General features: G+C 40.8%; 1 protein-coding gene across 1 annotated transcript in view; it reads left to right on the plus strand.

The window, feature by feature from the left end:
• Nucleotides 1-18,661, plus strand: part of LOC133452993 (uncharacterized) — a 209,707-nt gene that overhangs the window by 156,135 nt on the left and 34,911 nt on the right. The window contains exons 7-8 of the mRNA XM_061732788.1: nucleotides 14,614-14,870; nucleotides 15,512-15,648. Coding sequence (XP_061588772.1) covers nucleotides 14,614-14,870; nucleotides 15,512-15,648 — 394 coding nt within the window. The remainder of the gene's footprint in view (nucleotides 1-14,613; nucleotides 14,871-15,511; nucleotides 15,649-18,661) is intronic.

The following is an 18,661-nucleotide window of genomic DNA, read 5'->3' on the forward strand; positions in this document are numbered from 1 at the left end:
ATTTCATCTAAGCCAATTAACCTGGAATTACTTGGAAATACACAGGAAACATGGTAAGCCTGTAAGAATTTACACAGTTCATCAATTAGCAGCCTTTTTAGTGAGAGCTTTAAACCAGTTAATCTCTATTCATCCTATCTTTTCTGTGTATCTGACTCCCATCAGATGAGTGCTTTGATGGATTTTTCGACAAAGTTATGCTTAATTCACTTGCTGTAATTTAGCCTTTTTTTCCGCATAAATATTTCTATCTATATACAACAAATGTAATCAAACCTCTGTGTGAAAATCAATCAAAGCAACCGCCATCCAAATGCAAATGCCTTCAGTAGCCGATTTGAGTGCAAATTTTGCTGCAAAAAAGTGTTTTGACCACTGTTGTTGAGTTTTGACTCTGCTTTTCAGCAAGGGTAGTCCATACAGAGCATTGGCATGTACAAAAGAATCAGTGAAGCTCTTCTGCTCCATTCTGAGAGCAGCTGGCTAATAGATCCCTTTAGTGTAATACTGGATTATTTCAGTTTCAAACAGCCATTCCCCAAGCCTGTCATCCACAATAATCACATTCTTATGAAGATGTGTGTGCTCAGAGGGGGTGATGAGTGCCAACACCCTGTCATAGCCAGTTGTTAAAGCGCATATGTGTCTGCACAGGGTCTGTGCCAAATTTAATATGCAGACAGAGGTGGTCCCTCAGTTGGAAGCCAGTTTCATATGTGACACTTTCACTTCAAACAAAATCTTCAGAAGTGTCTTTTATGTCTCAGTAAAAAACATATGGTTGTCCATTTTAATGATGTCAGATGTTTTCTGTTCTCAGGGCTGTATGATTGTGTCCTGCCCTAAATTCACTACACTGCTCACCAGTATTGCACTGTGTTTAGAGAACTCCCATAAAAAGATGACAACAATGAAATGATACCATTGACAACGCTGCTATCTCTGTTTTTCCTCTTCTGCCAAACTGGGCTTGTCTCTTCCAAAAACTGTTAAACTCAGATCAGTGGGCAGCACCAGGGCAATTGCAGCGGTAAACCTGTGGTTTCATGGCATGACATAAAAACCGGCCATTGCCATTCCATTTCATCTACAGTATTTGCAAAATAATGTAAACAAGATGGAAAATTTCACTACGTGTGGGCGTCTCCTCCCTCCTTCTGGCCTCCATTAGCAGAATCAATGTGGGTCACATTTTCAAACGCTTCAATTATTCCAGCCAATATATCATATACAACTCTGATTAAAAAAAAAACAACCTTTCACTGCGTGTAATGATTTCCAAATCTCATATACCTATATTTTAGAGTGAGAAGTCTCACCTTGTCATGAAAATATGAACTTGTCTTGATGGCAGCAAACACATCTCAAAAAGTAGGGAAATGCGATTAATTATGTTGATACACAACGGATTTAAAAAAATCCCACTCATTTAGGGTACTCACCTTTATATAGTCATAGTCATAGTCATATATATCTTTTCTTTTCTTTTCTTTTCTTTTCTTTACATTTTTTTTTAATTTTTATAGGTTATATATGATATGATATTGTGAGGAAGGGACAAGACTAAATAAGCGTTCTGCTTCCTCCTGTTCCCTCTCGAACACATTGTTTTGCTGTGTGTTTTATTTTTGAATGAGACTATTAAATTGTTTAGCTTTTTTTATATTTTGATGCTTTTAATTTGATTGGGTTTTGTTGTGTTCGAGACAAAGCCAACAATAAACAATATATAGTTGAAATCCCCAAATTATCATTTTAAATCCACATTAAAATACAAAAGTGTAAGATTGTACGTTAAAAATATCCCAAAATAGCATAAAAACAGCAAAAGAGTGAGAGGAAATAAGTGCAGTCATGTCACAAAAATGATGACTATGTGTTTGGCTGCTGAGATATCTGCCCATTTAGCGTGCTAAATAAATAGCTCTGGTCAATCCAGTCTTGTAATACCAGTTTTTGCCATGTGTGGCGATAGCGAGCAACATAGCGGGCTCGATACAATATGATGACACGAAGATGTTGCATGGTTTGTGGGCGTACTTGAACTTGTTGCCAGTCATCGAGTACCGCCCCCAAGTCAGTATTTCAAGATAGGTGAACGGAAACAAGGATGGCTGAAGCTTTCTGCTGATTTTTTGTTGTTGATGGTAGAGTAAGTCAAGTTTCTATGGCATTTTCATATTTTAATGACAAGTTTATAGTTTGGGAAACAGACATGAACAAACTGTTTCAGAAAACAAACAAAAAGCATCCATTTTTTGCATGATTCTCCAAGTGTATGGCTGTTTATATCAATAACAAGTATTTTGTGTATTTTTACAGATGAGCACTTCTGTTTCTGTGCAGCATGTGTTCTTGCAAGCATGTGGGCATGTGGAACCAGGGAATACGTGTGAATTTATCACCGTGTCAGTTCTTAGCCTTGGGTTTGTAGGAGTCAGTGAAAAACAATCCCCCACCTTGAGGTAGCATGTAGAGCAGGATTTCAAGGACCGCTAAGAGCCTCTTTGAAGAGGAGCAGAGGAGTAGAGGAGCGGGCTGGAGACTGGAAGGGATGCAAGAAGAACGAAAGGGAAGGCAAGGACCCTGAATGAGGGGAATGGGTGAGAATAAAGGAGAGAGGACATGGGCAGAGGAGGAGTGTTTAAATGAGGTCCTGTGTGGCTGCGACAGCAGAAAAAGACAGTATAACAAGGGGGAAAGAGTTGGGGAGAACCAGAGAGAGATGTGCAAATAGACAGTGAAAGATATGCAGAGATGGCAAGAGTCGTGAAATCAGTGACAGCCTCGTGGAGATTAGAGGACAGCTAGTATAGAAATACCCATCCACACAGTATATATATGGAGTAGGGATGGGCGGTATGGACTAAAAAATGTATAAAAAATCTGGCATTTATCCCGATAACGATAAAAAAACAAAACAATTTAACTCCACCTTTTTAAACTATAAATCTATCTCGCTCTCAGATCCACCATGTTTGTTACACAAAAATGTCATCAATGGGAATTTTTCTCTTTCTTTCTTTCTTTCTTTCTTTCTTTCTTTCTTTCTTTCTTTCTTTCTTTCTTTCTTTCTTTCTTTCTTTCTTTCTTTCTTTCTTTCTTTCTTTCTTTCTTTCTTTCTTTCTTTCTTTCTTTCTTTCTTTCTTTCTTTCTTTCTTTCAGGGTCATTTCCTTCCTCCTTTCCTTGTTTTCTCCCTTCCTTCCTCCTTTCCTTGTTTTCTCCCTTCCTTCTCCCCTTTCCTTCCTTCCTTCCTTCCTTCCTTCCTTCCTTCCTTCCTTCCTTCCTTCCTTCCTTCCTTCCTTCCTTCCTTCCTTCCTTCCTTCCTTCCTTCCTTCCTTCCTTCCTTCCTTTAACGCAGAATCATAAATCAGCTTTACACAAAAACATCATCAACGGGAATTTATCGTTTTACCGCAAGATGACAAATTCTTATCGTGAGGAATTTTTTTGACGGTTTATCGTGAACGGTAAAATATCACCCATTCCTAATATGGAGAGGTTAAACAAGTTTTAAAAGAGAAGCCCTTATCGGTTGGTAGGAAGAGAGACGACATGAGAAGTGAGTGAGTGAGTTGGGAGTTGGTGTCGGCGGTCGGGGGAGTTACTGGTGTTGGAAAATGACATGTACAGTAAAACAAATACAGCAAACATCTCCCACCCACGATGTTCCTCCCACTGGATTCAGCCTCGCCGCTCTCAGAGACACCAAACAAAAAAACACAATTAGTATTTCAACATGGCCTCCTTTATGCTGTTTCGGGCTGCTTTAATCCCTCCACAAAGACACCCAGAGAGGCTGAGGAATAGATTTGAACAGCCACATGTGGAATGTTCTGAAAAATTAAAATTAAAATCCCAATTTCCACGGGTATTGATTTTTAATGTTTGCAAGCGGAGTGGAACGCATGTTGAATATTTACAGGTGGGTCCAGGCAGTTTTCCAGCTGTTTACATCATCCTGTTGTTCAGAATGTTTGGTAAATATGGCTATACTCCTGAGAAACTTCATATTAATTTAAAAAAAGAAGGAAAAGCAGGCCAGAATGTGGCTGCGAGGGGTTTAGGCTTTCAAGGAATCTACACTAGTAATGAAAATCTGAAGCAGTCTACAACTCTAATAGAATTAAAACAAACAAAGCGTAAAATTAGCGCTAAGCGCCCCCTCAGTTTTCACTTCATTAAACAAACAAGCAAAAAAAAAATACTGAATAAATATAGGCCTGCTTTCTTTCCCTCATCCGCGTGTGTGAATGCATGTGTTCATGTGTGATGATGCTGTGTTCTGGTGTCTGTGCACAGAGTCAGATGGTTTCCACGTTGTGAGAAAGTCAAACGTGGGGGAATAAGACGATCTGTGACCCTCCGGTTAGGAAAGGATTTCCGAGCAGAACAATTTGTGTTGCCAGAGAGCCGGCCTTGACCTCGATGGCCATCTTGCTGCTGTGGGCTGAATCTCTTTAACCGCTGATCTACGAGAGCCGTTCCTCCCGCTCACGCGGGCGGGGGACACACAGGAATGTGGATGCGCATTTACACATCCGACAATAAAGCACGGAGAGATATACACAAATCAATATAACTCACTTGACCTCGCTGCTCCCTCTGTTTAAACCGAAGGGGGAATTGAAGGGAAGGAGCTCGGGAAGAGCTCCTCGCCTGAAGATGGAAAGGGAAAACAGAGCTCGTCTTTACCTCGGAGTGATGTGTCAGATGCCAGGTGGGTGGGAACTGCGGGAGGGTTATAGCGGCAGATTAGGAAAAGACGCAGCGTCAATACTGAGAGAGCTAGAGAAATAAGGATTTGGGAATCATTTGGGGAAGATGGCGAGAAAAATTGTGATGAGAAAATTTAGGAAAAGGAAGCAGACGTTGGGAATCGGGCGTGAGCATGGAAGGGGGGGAACGCACATCATCGCCAGGGACTGAAGCTGGATCGTCAACAGCCTGCAGGTCTGGGTGTCGACTGAAGCCGCCTGCCGCTTATCACTGCACATTACCCACCAGCCCCGCGGAGACCCCAGCATTATAAAAGCCCCCCCCGTCATCAGCTGCTGTCTCTATGCATGTCGCTACTCCTCCTGTCTGTGCCACACATGTCCTCATATGCAGCCAACACAGGGAGGGCGGGGGGAGGGGCTCTGTTTTTATTTCGGTAGAAGCCGAAATGCAAATGGATGCACACGCATCCCCCTCCTAACCCCGCGTCTTGCCGGCTCCCTCGCCCCGTCCTTGCCCTGCCTTCTGTCTGGCGGCCATGTCACGTGGCGCGCGATTGCTCGTCTGGGGCTGTGAGTCAGCCTGGCTCTGCTTCATTCATATTCACACACACTTGCATGACAAGACACAAGCACACACATAATGACACACACATCAGCCAGCCTTTTATTCATTTGGAATTAATTTCCTCTTTCTAGTTATTTTCTTTCCCTGCTATTTGTTGTGCTCCTCCGTTGCTCCCAGAACGGTCAGCGCCGCTCCACTCCACTCATTTACTTATTATATACGGCCTGTAATGAATGAACTTATTAAGGATAAGAGTTTTTTTTTTCCTCTTTCTTCCTTCACACAACGTGGAGGCGAGGCAGCGGTGCAAGTGGAGCGTAATTCAAGAATGAGTTCCTCACTCCCCACCCAGTGACTCCTTGACATGGCAGCGCTTTCTAATGGCCAGAGGGCGGCGTTTGTGGCAGCCAGAACCGGTCTCTGGTGGTTTGGGTTTACCCTGAAGTCAATCCACTAATCACCCGCAACATTGAGGAGCAATTAGAAGCTGATTGATATAAAAACCTGCTTCATGTGCAAATGGTTCGTTCAGGTTCGCAGCTGCATTTATTAGGATATAATAAAAAATAAAAAAAAGCTTTGAGAGCTAACGGATGTAGGATAATGCCCCAACTTCAAAACACCTCATTACACATGTATAGTGTACTTAATAGCATTTTATGTGACAAAGTGGGACCACTAGATGCCACAGTATGTATCTCCCAGCAGCATTAACACAAATCAGTCGACAGCGTGATTCATGAGGTTTCCCTTTTGAGGTATGTTTTGGGGTGCTGTGAGCTGTATAAGCCTTCTATTTGTGCGCCTTTCATTTCTCTTACCTGGGGGACAAACTAGCTCATGCATGTGTCAGTTTGCCGTTATTATTTCCATATGCTCTCACTTAAAACGGTTGGCTAATCCTCGGTCACACGCCAGCAGCGCGCCCAGGATTATCTGTGTTTGTTTTCTCGTGCGGAGGAGAGATTGTGTTAATCTCCTCGCGGGGAAAAAAAAAAAAAACAGAGAGAGATAGAGCAATAGAGGAAGAAAAAGAGAGGCAGGCCAACTTCTTCTTGATAAGTAAAAAAAAAAAGAAGACGACGACGACGCAGGACCCGTGACAGTGGAATAAGACAGAGACAGAAGGCAAGGGACAAGTGACAGAGGGAAGGCAGCAGACAAAGTCAAAAGGGAGATTTAGAAGAGCCTTTGTTCTCTCAACTCTGCAGCTGTGCTTGTTGGCAGACATGTCCAAAGCTGCATTTGTCATCAGACAAGTGTGATGTGTGATCTTGATTCAAAGTGCTCAAAATCAGAAAAGAACTCAAGCTGCCAAGGACAGCAGGGCGCCAAACATGCAAGTGGTGTACGCCATATGTGCTGACTGTGATGTACAAACATGAGGAGGTGAGCGAAAACATGCATGTGCTCACCTGCATTTACACAGCATCCTCTTGTTTTCTACCAATTACAGTAGAGGCTGGGAGAACCGGCAGCTCTGTGATGTGAAGCCTCGCCCCGTGCTTGTTCGACTGTAAGATGTGTAGCGCATGTGACTGTGGGTCGGCCTTTTTTAGAGGAGCGGTATTATGCATTGCCAGCCTAGCATGCAGGTTAGCTAATTAATTTCTGCTTACTGTGAAGCAAATTTAAAAGGGAAATTGTATAGAAATTAGAATTTCAAAAAGGACTTTTGAAGGCACGCATCACGGGAAGGTTACATTTGTAGAGTGTGTGGGGGAGGAACAAGAGGGCAGTGTGTGGAAGTGAGTGTGTGTGCCTTCACAAGAGCTGCAGATCAGATATTTTCAATTTGATGAGTGACTGCAAACAGTGAGAAAATTGAGAATAAGAGGAACTCTTCAAAGGTTTTTTTTGTTGCTTGTTTAAACAGTGGTTTATAATGTAAATATTCCAGTTTTAAGATTTTAAGAGTTGGAAAATGAACCAAACCAAAGAAGATTTTCAGTATTATCCTCATTATTAATGTTTTTTAATGATTAATCTTTTAAATGTCAGAGGTGTTATTGTGTGGTTGGAGTGAACTGTTTTGAGCTTTAAAATCTTTGAAATTCAACTTTTCTCGCACTTTGAAACATAAATATAACATTTTAACATTAACATGACATTGTTTATGTAATAATTGCTCGGGGGTCATGTTCTGAGTCTCTGGAAAACACCTAGAGGCAACTTCTGTTGTAATAGACGCTATATAAATAAAATAGACTTGAATTAAATTAAACTACATAAATAAATGTGACTGATTTCACGCACAATTTTTTTTATCTTTTATAAAATCTATTACTGCAGCTCCGTAGACTGCAAAAAAATAATTAATATAAGGAAGAAAGGAAGAAGAAAAATAAAGTGTGGAAAGATGCCACGGTCTGCAGCAATGACCACATGCAGCATTGTGGGAATTCTTTGGTGTCTTATAATCCTGTTTCAGACTCATGTCGGCTCTTGTTTTCTTGTGTTTCACGCCAGTCAACGTGATCCGGTGCTAAAGAAGCACCCACAGTAATAACTGTGGCAGGTTATTGTCTCTTTAAATCCAGTTGAAATGAAGACTAATGTTTAAAAAACAAAAAACAACATTGCAATTTTAAAATGCATGAATATGTACTTAATATGTTTTAAAACATCCCAGCTTTTTCTCAGTACTGCAGTATTACACTTTTCCCATTTCCAGAAAAAGACAGGAAGTCTACCAAAGTGCAACAAAAACGTACATTTGTGACTTGCTCATTTGTTCGAACCCCACTGAATTTATACACGTACATAGGGAATTATCTTCAGGGTCACAACTGATTAAGTTTTTTTTTTGTTTTTTTTTTTTTTTTTACTTAGGTAGGAGCACTGGGTGATATAATGGGAAAAAATCGGGGATAAAAAATATTTTAATAAAAAAAAAAAAAAAAAAGATTAAGTTCATTGTAATTATAGAACATACTGTAAATATTTCTGGAGTTTGAGGCAGAATCACTCAAGTAAAAAGTGGACAAATGGCATAAATTGTCAGCATGACTTTAATTGTTGACAGATCAGGGTGTCAGGACTGGACATAAAAAGAGTATCCACCAAAGCTTGACTTTTAGCAAACAAGGACAGGCTGTGGGTCACCACTTTGTGCCAAAAGCTGGCAGAGAATCATTGTTTGGTTAAAATAAAAATGTCAGTGCAAAGTGACAAAAAGTTTCAACTTCTGCAAAAAGATGCCAGAAGTCTGATGAAAATCTGAGCATGAAGGCCAAGGCCACAAATCAGCGCTGGAGACACGTGACCGCTGAGCCCTGCAGTTAAAAACTGGTCCAAAGACAAGCGCCACAGTAACAGTACATGTCAGTCCAATGTCCTCAGCTCTCTGAGTTTGAGGACACATGTGAGGACACTAACTGAGCATTTTTTCCCCAAAAACTTGCTTTTTTTGTTTTATTTCTAAACTAAAAGCTCTCCCCCACTTTTCTATTATTGTATGTATTTGTATCACGTTTTCCTGGTCCACTCTTCCTCACTTACAAGCATCCAAACACACTTTCCACACTAGTTGCAGTGATTACGCAGCAGATCGCACCAGGTGGAGCTATAAATGAAACTTAGCACTTTACTGTGCATTTAATATGACTCCGTTGGACAACAGCAATCGGCATATCGTTACTTTATAGGACCACCTTCAGGATGTTTTCATTACAAAGAGGCTCAACGTGTTGGAAAGAGGTGAATATTGGTTTGGGAGTAGTCACTGCAAATATGAAATGGAGACGTGAACCACAGATGCGTTTCTGAAATAAACACGTAAAGCTCTTTTACGCATTTTAACAATAGAGATAACACTTCACCAAGTATTCGTCAAGCATTTGGGGTAGCAGCATTAAACTGTTGTTTTATCATGCGAGCCATAACATTAACACTTCCTGCAGATGTCAGGGCAGACGTTCAAAGCATGAGCCTGTCATGGTCCTGGGGTGTTGAGTTTGAGTTGGTTGTGGTCCTTTCTGAATTCTCTTTTATTGTAAAGTTTTCTTGTGATGTTTTCTGTTGAAAATGCTTTTCCCCTCTATGTGATTTATTATATCACTTCCTGTTGTCCTCTCATTTTTGATTATCAACACCCGTGTGTTAACCTTTGAGTATCTGTAGGTGTGTTTATCTATGTTTATTATTTCCCTTCGATACCAGTTTGATGTCATTTTGCTCCTTGTTGCAGCTCCATTCATGCTTCCCTGTTTTTCTCTCTAGTTTTGTGCAACTTTTCTTTTTTAGCTACAGGACTTTTAGTACTCTCACCTCCTGGTTTCGTGCATTTGGATGCAACATTCCTGCAATCCTGACAGTGGATAATAATCTTTATTTGTCAGTTTATGAAACTCACTGAAATGAGTCTCTTTTAACCCATCAGTAGTTGGACTAGGAGCAGCGGGCTGCCCAGGGAGCAGTTAGGGTTAGGAACCAAGTCCACCTCTGTAACCACTAGAGGTGTCAAGTAACGAATTACAAATACTTTGTTACCTTACTTAAGTAGAAATTTTGGTTATCTATACTTCACTGGAATAATTATTTTTCAGACGACTTTTTACTTTTACTCCTTACATTTTCACGCAATTATCTGTACTTTTTACTCCTTACATTTTAAAAACAGCCTTGTTACTCTATTTCATTTCGGCCTTTAAAAAAAACTATCCAGTTAAATTGCTCCATCCGGATAGAGTGAATTTGGTTGTGGTTGGATGAGAAGTATAAACATAATACCATTCCGACACCTTATTGGTTTGTACGCGTCTGCTCTTTGAAACACATGTTAATGCTCAATAGTACACATATATGCTTCTTTAATATATTTGCATTATACTAAGATGCATTCATTTTCAATGGCTTTTGTCCTTAATGGCTTTTTTTCCCCTTACATTACTTTTACTTTTATACTTTAAGTAGTTTTGAAACCAGTACTTTTATACTTTTACTTGAGTAAAAAACTTGAGTTGATACTTCAACTTCTACAGGAATATTTTTTAACTCTAGTATCTATACTTCTACCTGAGTAATGAATGTGAATACTTTTGACACCTCTGTAACCTCTAGGCTACACTACCACTTCCCAAGTGGTGCACATGGAAACTGTGCATCACTGTCTAAGCAGAAAGCGGTCCATTGCTCCAGTTGTTTTCAGTTTTCATGTCAACATTAAACACAAAACTAAAGTATTTATACTCAACACACTTGTACTGCGTAAAGTCTAGAAGTGGGAAATAGGTTTTTCTGTGGTTTTTAGAGATTACTGGCCTGAAAAATACACCAAAACTGCAGAGGCATGAAAGCAAAAACAATTTATCTTCCAAATGTTCTTCTGAGGAAAACGGTGAAGTCCCTCACCATAAGAAATCTCGATGCAGCACAGTCCAACAGCCAGTTGGAAGAACCTAAACTAGTGAGGTTTCAGTATTTCCTTTTGTAAGAAAATAAGACCCTTTCTGTCTCTTAACCCTATTGTATGATGCCGGATGTATCATATTTGGCACATACATTTCTGAGACCTCTATAAACCACCCCATAATCAAAAAAGAAAAAAAGTTTTATTCAAACAAAAATATTATACAAATTTAAACAAATAAATAAATACATAAACTTACCCAATGTATTCATAATGAACAATGAAACAATATTGGAAGTGTTTTTGATTTCGATATATAATAAACACTTCAAAAATAAATATATTTGTTGTGTGTTATTTCATATGTCAGGCATTTATGGTTTAAATTAACTCTCATCTCCAATTCTGAAACATTTTTCATTGATCTATTCACCCAAATCAGAGGGAGATTACTTACAGACCTGATAATAAACAACCAATTTATTAAAAAAACATATTAATGGATCATATTTATGAAAACAAAGAGTAGTACACCCCTGCACGGCCAGCTGTTAAGACTGTACATCTTAAAAGCAAACTTTCCATGGTGCACCCTGGGATGAGCAGGATAATAGGATGAAGCCGGGATAGAAAATTGATGGATCAGATATGTTTTTTGTGTTTTTGTGGATCCTTGTCTGTTGTTGTCGTGATGGCATCCTCCTCTTCACATTTACCCTCCAGCTCGCTCAGCCATTGCAGCTTCCAGCACATTGTCTGTCTCTCCCTTGCCGGTTGACAGACCGGTAACAATATTTCCTTGTCTCAATCTCGAAACAAACATATCATATTATGTACTGCTGTGGATATTGACCGACAGACGGATTTGGTGAGATAGAAAGACCGTTTCTTCGCAGTAAGAACCGAGACCTGGGACTTCCAACATTTTCCTGCACACGGGGAAAGTCTCGCCAGCTGAAATGTTCCTTTTTACCTTCTTTCCTCTTGCGTAACTCTCCTAATTGCTTATTCATCAATACCTTTACTACAGCCTGGTTAAATTAATGCTAAGCAGTTGAAACTACTCTAAATCATAGTCTTAGCTTTCAGTGAAGGCAGAGATCCAAGGCAGAATGGAAGTCGGTGTTATTTCTTAAGCGTTAACTCTTAACAGAGACATCTCTACCCACTCCCTCAAAGCTCTATCAGCATGGCTGTAAGCTGCTCATTAAAGGTTGTGTGCATTATATGTGTGTGCGTGTGTCTTTTGGGGATGTTGGAGCCAAGATAGCATAACGTGTGGAGAAAATGACAATGAGTTCCTCACAAGACAGAAAAATGCAAAACCATAGTAAATGTTTTGTCACTGGGTGATAAGTGCTTCCCGTTTGGATGCATGAGGGAGGAGAATTGGTGTGTTGTGCATTGTCAGAGCTGGCACCCTGTTGCACACGCATTAGTGGGGAAAAAGGGGGGAGGGAAAAGGTGATGGAGTGTGTGAAGTGGTGAAAGAGAGGGTGGGGAGTGATGGAGTTGGGGATGCAGGGAGGGCTGGGGGTGATGAGTGTGTGTTCACAGTGTAAGTGACACCTCTCCTCCTCAGACAGATTGTCTCTCTGCCTCCCTGTAATAATGGGGACCCTGTTAGAGCACAATTTCCCCCCATCAATCCCCCTTCTGCAGACACAATGTCATGATCTTCATCTTTCTGTTCTCCTTTTTTTATGCAGATATTGTCGAATTGCTCACATTCTGAAGTCTTTCAGTTCGACTTTTCCCGGCATACTTTTCAATCTATCAGCAGCTCTGCCCTAAAAGTGCTGATTTTCTGCAAAGCTGTGTACACTGGTTCACCGAGATTAGAATGAAAGGAAAGGATATCAATATTCCCATTGCTGGTGGGATCTTCTGATTTTTTTTCCTCTCTTTTTTTTCCTGACAGCAACACTTCTGCATCACGCAGGGGGCCTATTGGTCCTCTGTTCGACGTTGTTCACTCTACCAATCACACCGAGATTATTTATGTGCATACTTATAGTCATGTGAGAAATGCAAGTAAAGACTCTTTCAATTTAACGGTTTCCCTGACTAAATGAAAATACATAATACAGATAAATCATCTTGTTCTTACTGGTAGTTAAAGTGGGCAAACACAACCTACGATGAGCAACAATTGTATATTAAGTGGTTCGCTAATCCTCCGCAAAATGTGAAAAACTGATAAAAAAAAACAAGTTAATTCCAGTTATTGCTACTAAATGTGGTTCTACAGGATAATAAATCATTTGTTGTACTTTCCACAGACTGTTTCCTGCTTTTTGTTATATCTAACACTATTAAATGTTTTGCTGTTCATGAGAAGTTGTATTTACTATGTTTTTTTTTAATATGATTTTTGCATGAAAAATTTTATTGCAGGTTTGGGAAATTCAATTTACATTTTTAGGACCCATAACTGCTTTTAAAGTATCTTATGATATATAAGCTCAAAATAATCAATTGTATTTGGACACACTACCCTCTCTTAGCTCAAAAAGACTGTGCACAATCATGCTACTTCTCTAAAAATGTATCAGCAGCAGGTTTATGTTAGTGTGAGGGAGTAGATGTATGTGATTACTTGTGTGTGCCTCCATCCTTGCCAACAATCATCTCGATGAACCAAATCGGAGACGGTTTCACTTCAGAGGCGCTGTGCTGGCTGGATAGCTGCACACAATCACAGTGAGACCTCAGACAAACAAGGTTCATAACTTCTCTGTAACAAACAATCTCTGGGAACTGAGCCCCTTTTGCCAAATCGAATCTATTGCACCTGCGTAGATGCAAGGATACAAAGGAATTTTTAATCTCCTCATAGCCAGGTATGGGTCTCCATGGTGATAGCAGAATCTCCATAGTGACAGAGATAGGGTTTCAAACAGGGCAAGTGTTCATATGGAACATGGGAGAATGGTTTTGCTTTCATTTTAGTCATAGGAAACCCTAATGTTTATGGAAATCATCTGTTGACTCCACAGTTGTGTAGCGCAGCAGGCAATTTGCAACGCACCTGAAAGTGAACTCCGTCTCCACGCTATGTTTTCATAAAAACAAGCTTCACTTCTACCTTTTACAAGTCTGAAACTATTCCTAACAACACATTTGCAACATTAAAAAAAGACCAAAAAAAACAAACTTCTTGACAGGTACAGACCAAAACAAAACCTAGTTTTTTTTTTTGTTTTTTTTTTCACAACACTGCAGTACAAAACAATGCTAAAGCCGAGGAAAAAAAAGAAAAGAAAAGGAAAAAAAATCTTATCTGCTCCTGCAGCAGATTGTAAAACTAACTTCAAAAACTCCTGTGAATGCACCAATGACATTCAACTTGCTGGAAGTATACTCCAAATCTATATATTTCTACTTTTATCATGCCAAGAATATCCAAACATCAACTCCAAGTAATGTCAAAGTGACACCCAAACACGTAGTGACTTCAGTGTCGAAGTTCTGAAGAAGCTTTTTAACTTTGTGAGCATCAAGAATCTCATTGGTAACGCTGGAACATCAAAACCTCATGAATGCCTTCTTCCACTTCACACACAACTCCACCATCCAAGCAGCCACCCACCCACAACAAACTTCAAAGTATCACTTCAGACACCCAAACGTCACAACATGGATGGTTAGCCATGATGTTATTCACTCCAGTTTATTCCGAGCTTATTTTGGATGTGACCATTCTCTACCTCTGATATACTAAGAAATTCATTATGCACCATCTCACAGCTTTTGATATGTAATTTAGAATTCTTCGGTAGAGAATTCGGTGTGAGAACTCTACCCAACTAAGGTATAAACACATGATTTGATGTTTAAAACTGTGAAATGTGCGTAATTTCATGCCATTGAAACATGCCTCCAGTGCTAATTTCACATTATGTTCATATGTAAGCATTACATTGTCACATACTTCAAGACTAACCCGTTAATAAATCTTCTCTGTCCTCCCCAGGCAGTGGACTATGAGAGTCGGAGCTCTTACTCCTTCTCTGTGGAGGTCCTCAACCCAATCATCGACCCTCGCTTCTTACGTCGAGGTCCATTTAAAGACCGCGCTTCAATCCAAGTGGCAGTGCTGGACGCTGATGAGCCACCCAAGTTCACCCGCTCCCGATATCACATGGATGTATCTGAGAATTGCCCGCCGGCCTGCACTGTGGGCAGCGTCAGTGCTTCCGACCCAGATACTAGACTGACCAACAATATCAGGTACAGATTAGGATATTTGCAATCAGAGAAAAACAGAACTCGTAATAATCTTACGTTGCTGGAATTGAGTCTCCCTCTGTGTCCTTTATATTATAGATTGAGGAAATTCAAATCACTCAAACAATCCCCTCTCCTTTTAGATTTGACTTCGATCATTATTCTTCAAAAAGAAAGATAAGAGCCAGAACGTAATCACAAGAACTAGCAGGTTTCGTGCCGCCACTTGCTTTTGCAGTAAATTTAGTTCTAAAAAGTTCAAGGAGGGAGGCAAGTGATTTGTCTGTAATAACCGCAGAAAGCCATGTCCCAATTAAAAGCAAAAGCGCTATGAGTGACTGCATGGGGAGGAATGATAGTTGCTATATTCACAGAGATATTCAGATAATTGGTTGCACTTCAAAAGACCTCCTATCTGCTGTGATAATCTCACTATATTAATTCTTTGGCCATTTGAATGCCGACCTCCTTATCACTTCTTCACACACTTGCCCTGTCGGCGTCTTTCACTCTGCAGCCAACTGCCATTCCCGCGTTCTTCCTTCCCTCTTTTGCCTCAGCGCTTCTCTTTACCCTCTCCTCCTTTCATTCATCTGATTTCTATGAAGACTATTTCTCCTCTCGTCCTACTTTCTCTTCTTCAGGTTCTCCATTGATCCGCAGTCAGATCCCGAGGCTTTGTTTCGTATCACCCCAGACAGCGGCCTCATCACCACGGCTGTGGAGCTGGACCGGGAGCGCGAGCATTGGCACAACATTACAGTCATCGCCACCCAGAGAGGTTAGGCGCCCCTCTTTGTACGCCAATTAACACTGAGGCATCGTTCCAACTTCGCCCCTTGGATCATTTCTTTTATCTGGGCATGTTTTCAGTGAAAACCAACATTTTGCACCTCTTGACACCTACATCCACTGATGAGTAGAAGGGTTAAGAAAGTTGAAATCTGAAAAGCCCAGTTTCCGGCTTGTGGTGCTGCTCACTAAGCAGCTTAGTTTCTCAAGTCAGGAATGCTGTTTGTTGGCAGAAACAGTTCGTTAAAGCGTGCCTCACAGTCAATTGGTCTATACCAGGGGTCGGCAACCCAAAATGTTGAAAGAGCCATATTGGACCAAAAACACAAAAAACGAATATGTCTGGAGCCGTAAAAAATGAAAGGTCTTGTATCAGCCTTAGAATGAAGACAAATGGTGAAAGGAGAAATGTCGAAAAAAAAGTCAAAATGTGGAGAAAAAGTCAAAATTTAGAGAAAAAAGTCAAAATGTTGAGATTAATGTTGAAGTACAATCTCAAGAAAAAAGGTCAAATGTTGAGAAAAAAGTGGAAATGTCGAGAAAAAAGTCGAAATGTTGAGATTAAAAAGGAAAGGAAAAAGGAAGAAAAAAAGGTGGAAAAAAGGAAAGAAAGAAGAAAAAAGAAAAAAAACAAGAAAAGAAAGAAAAAAAAGGAAAAAAAGAGAAAAAAAGAGAAAATAAAGACAAAGAAAGAGAAAAAAGGGAAGAAAAAAAAGAAGAAAAAAGGGAAAAAAAGAAGAAAAAAGCAAAATTAAAGCTGCAAGCAGCGATGAACGGGCCCTCGCACTCACGGCCACCGCCCCCATAAGCATATCAGAAACGACACCACCCACGACTTCCTATGTCAAACCATTCAAAAGATATAGCAGAAAAAAGGGACAACCAATCAGAAGAAGGGGCGGGGCTAATTCAGGCCAATGAAGGCCAAGGACTCCATACAGAATCTGATGACCCCACCCACGACTCTCTATGTCAAAACATTCAAAAGTTACAGTAGAAAATCGGGACAACCAATCAGAAGAAGGGGCGGGGCTAATTAAGGCTAACGAAGCTTAAGGACTCATTACAGAGTCCCATGACACCACCCACAACTTCCTATGTCAAACCATTCAAAAGTTATGGCAGATAAAAGTATTCTAGGGGGCGCTGTTGAGCCGTTAGGCCCCGCCCATTAATGCAAACCATGAAATATCAAATTTATCGCCAAGTCTGGCTTGCATGCAAAATTTGGTGACTTTTGGAGAACTATCAAATATGGACCAATCACATGAAGGGGGGGCGCGCCTTTTGGCGTCTAGCGTCGCCACGGTAACACTTTTGAAAGAGAAAAGTAATGCGTGTAGTCGCAGGATGTAGACGCACATTTTGATGTATAACACACCTGGGTGCACGTTACGGTTCGGGCTGAATTAACTGCCGAAGGAATGGCATAAATTTCGCCAAAATGACAAAATGTATTCAAAATGGCCGACATCCTGTTTGGTTTCGGCCATGGCTCCAAGAGACTTTTGTTTAAGTTGTGCCATGATACAGGTGTGTAGCGATTTTCGTGCATGTACGTCAAACCGTATTGTGGGGCTTGAGGCACAAAGTTTTCCGGGGGGCGCTGTTGAGCCATTTTGCCACGCCCATTAATGCAAACCATGAAATATCAAATTTATCGCCAGGACTGGCTTGCATGCCAAATTTGGTGCCTTTTGGGGAACTATCAAATATGGACCAATCAGATGAAGGGGGGGTGCGCTTGTTGGCGTCTAGCGTCGCCACGGTAACACTTTCGAAAGAGAAAAGTAATGCGTGTAGTCGCAGGATGGAGACGCACATTTTGATGTATAACACATCTGGGCACACGATACGGTTCGGGCTGAATTAACTCTCGAAGGAATGGCATATATTGCTCCAAAATTACGCAATTAATTCAGAATGTTCAAAATGGCCGACTTCCTGTTCGGTTTCGGCCATGGCGCCAAGAGACTTTTCTTTTAGTTGCGACATGATACAGGTGTGTACCGATTTTCGTTCATGTACGTCAAACCGTATTATGGGGCTTGAGGCACAAAGTTTTTTCTGTCGAACCAATCAGATGAAGGGTGGGTGCGCTTTTTGGCGTCTAGCGCCGCCACGGTAACGCTTTTGAAAGAGAAAAGTAATGCGTGTTGTCGCAGGATGGAGACGCACATTTTGATGTATAACACACTTGGGGGCACGTTACGGTGCGGGCTGAATTAACTTTCGAAGGAATGGCATAAATTTCGCCAAAATGACACGACTAATTCAAAATGGCCGACATCCTGTTCGGTTTCGGGCATGACCCCAAGAGACTTTTCTTTAAGTTGTCCCATGATACAGGTGTGTACTGATTTTCGTGCATGTAAGTCAAACCGTATCGTGGGGCTTGAGGCACAAAGTTTTCCGGGGGGCGCTGTTGAGCCATTTTGCCACGCCCATTAATGCAAACCTTTAAATATCAAATTTTTCGCCAGGCCTGACTAGGGTGCAAAATTTGGTGACTTTTTGGGCATGTTAAGGGGGGCAAAAAGGCCTTCACTTTGTCAGGAAAATAATAATAATAATAATTAAAGCTGCAAGCAGCGATGAACGGGCCCTCGCACTCACGGCCACCGCCCACCATAAGCATATCAGAAAAGACACCACCCACGACTTCCTATGTCAAACCATTCAAAAGTTATACCAGAAAAAAGGGACAACCAATCAGAAGAAGGGGCGGGGCTAATTCAGGCCAATGAAGGTCAAGGACTCCATACAGAATCTGATGACACCACCCACGACTCTCTATGTCAAACCATTCCAAAGTTATAGCAGAAAATCGGGACAACCAATCAGAAGAAGGGGCGGGGCTAATTAAGGCCAACGAAGCTTAAGAACTCATTACAGAGTCCCATGACACCACCCAAGACTTCCTATGTCAAACTATTCAAAAGTTATAGCAGAAAAAAGGGACAACCAATCAGAAGAAGGGGCGGGGCTAATTTAGGCCAATG

Source organism: Cololabis saira, chromosome 10 (genome assembly GCF_033807715.1).
Source record: "Cololabis saira isolate AMF1-May2022 chromosome 10, fColSai1.1, whole genome shotgun sequence".
Lineage (NCBI taxonomy): Eukaryota > Metazoa > Chordata > Actinopteri > Beloniformes > Belonidae > Cololabis > Cololabis saira.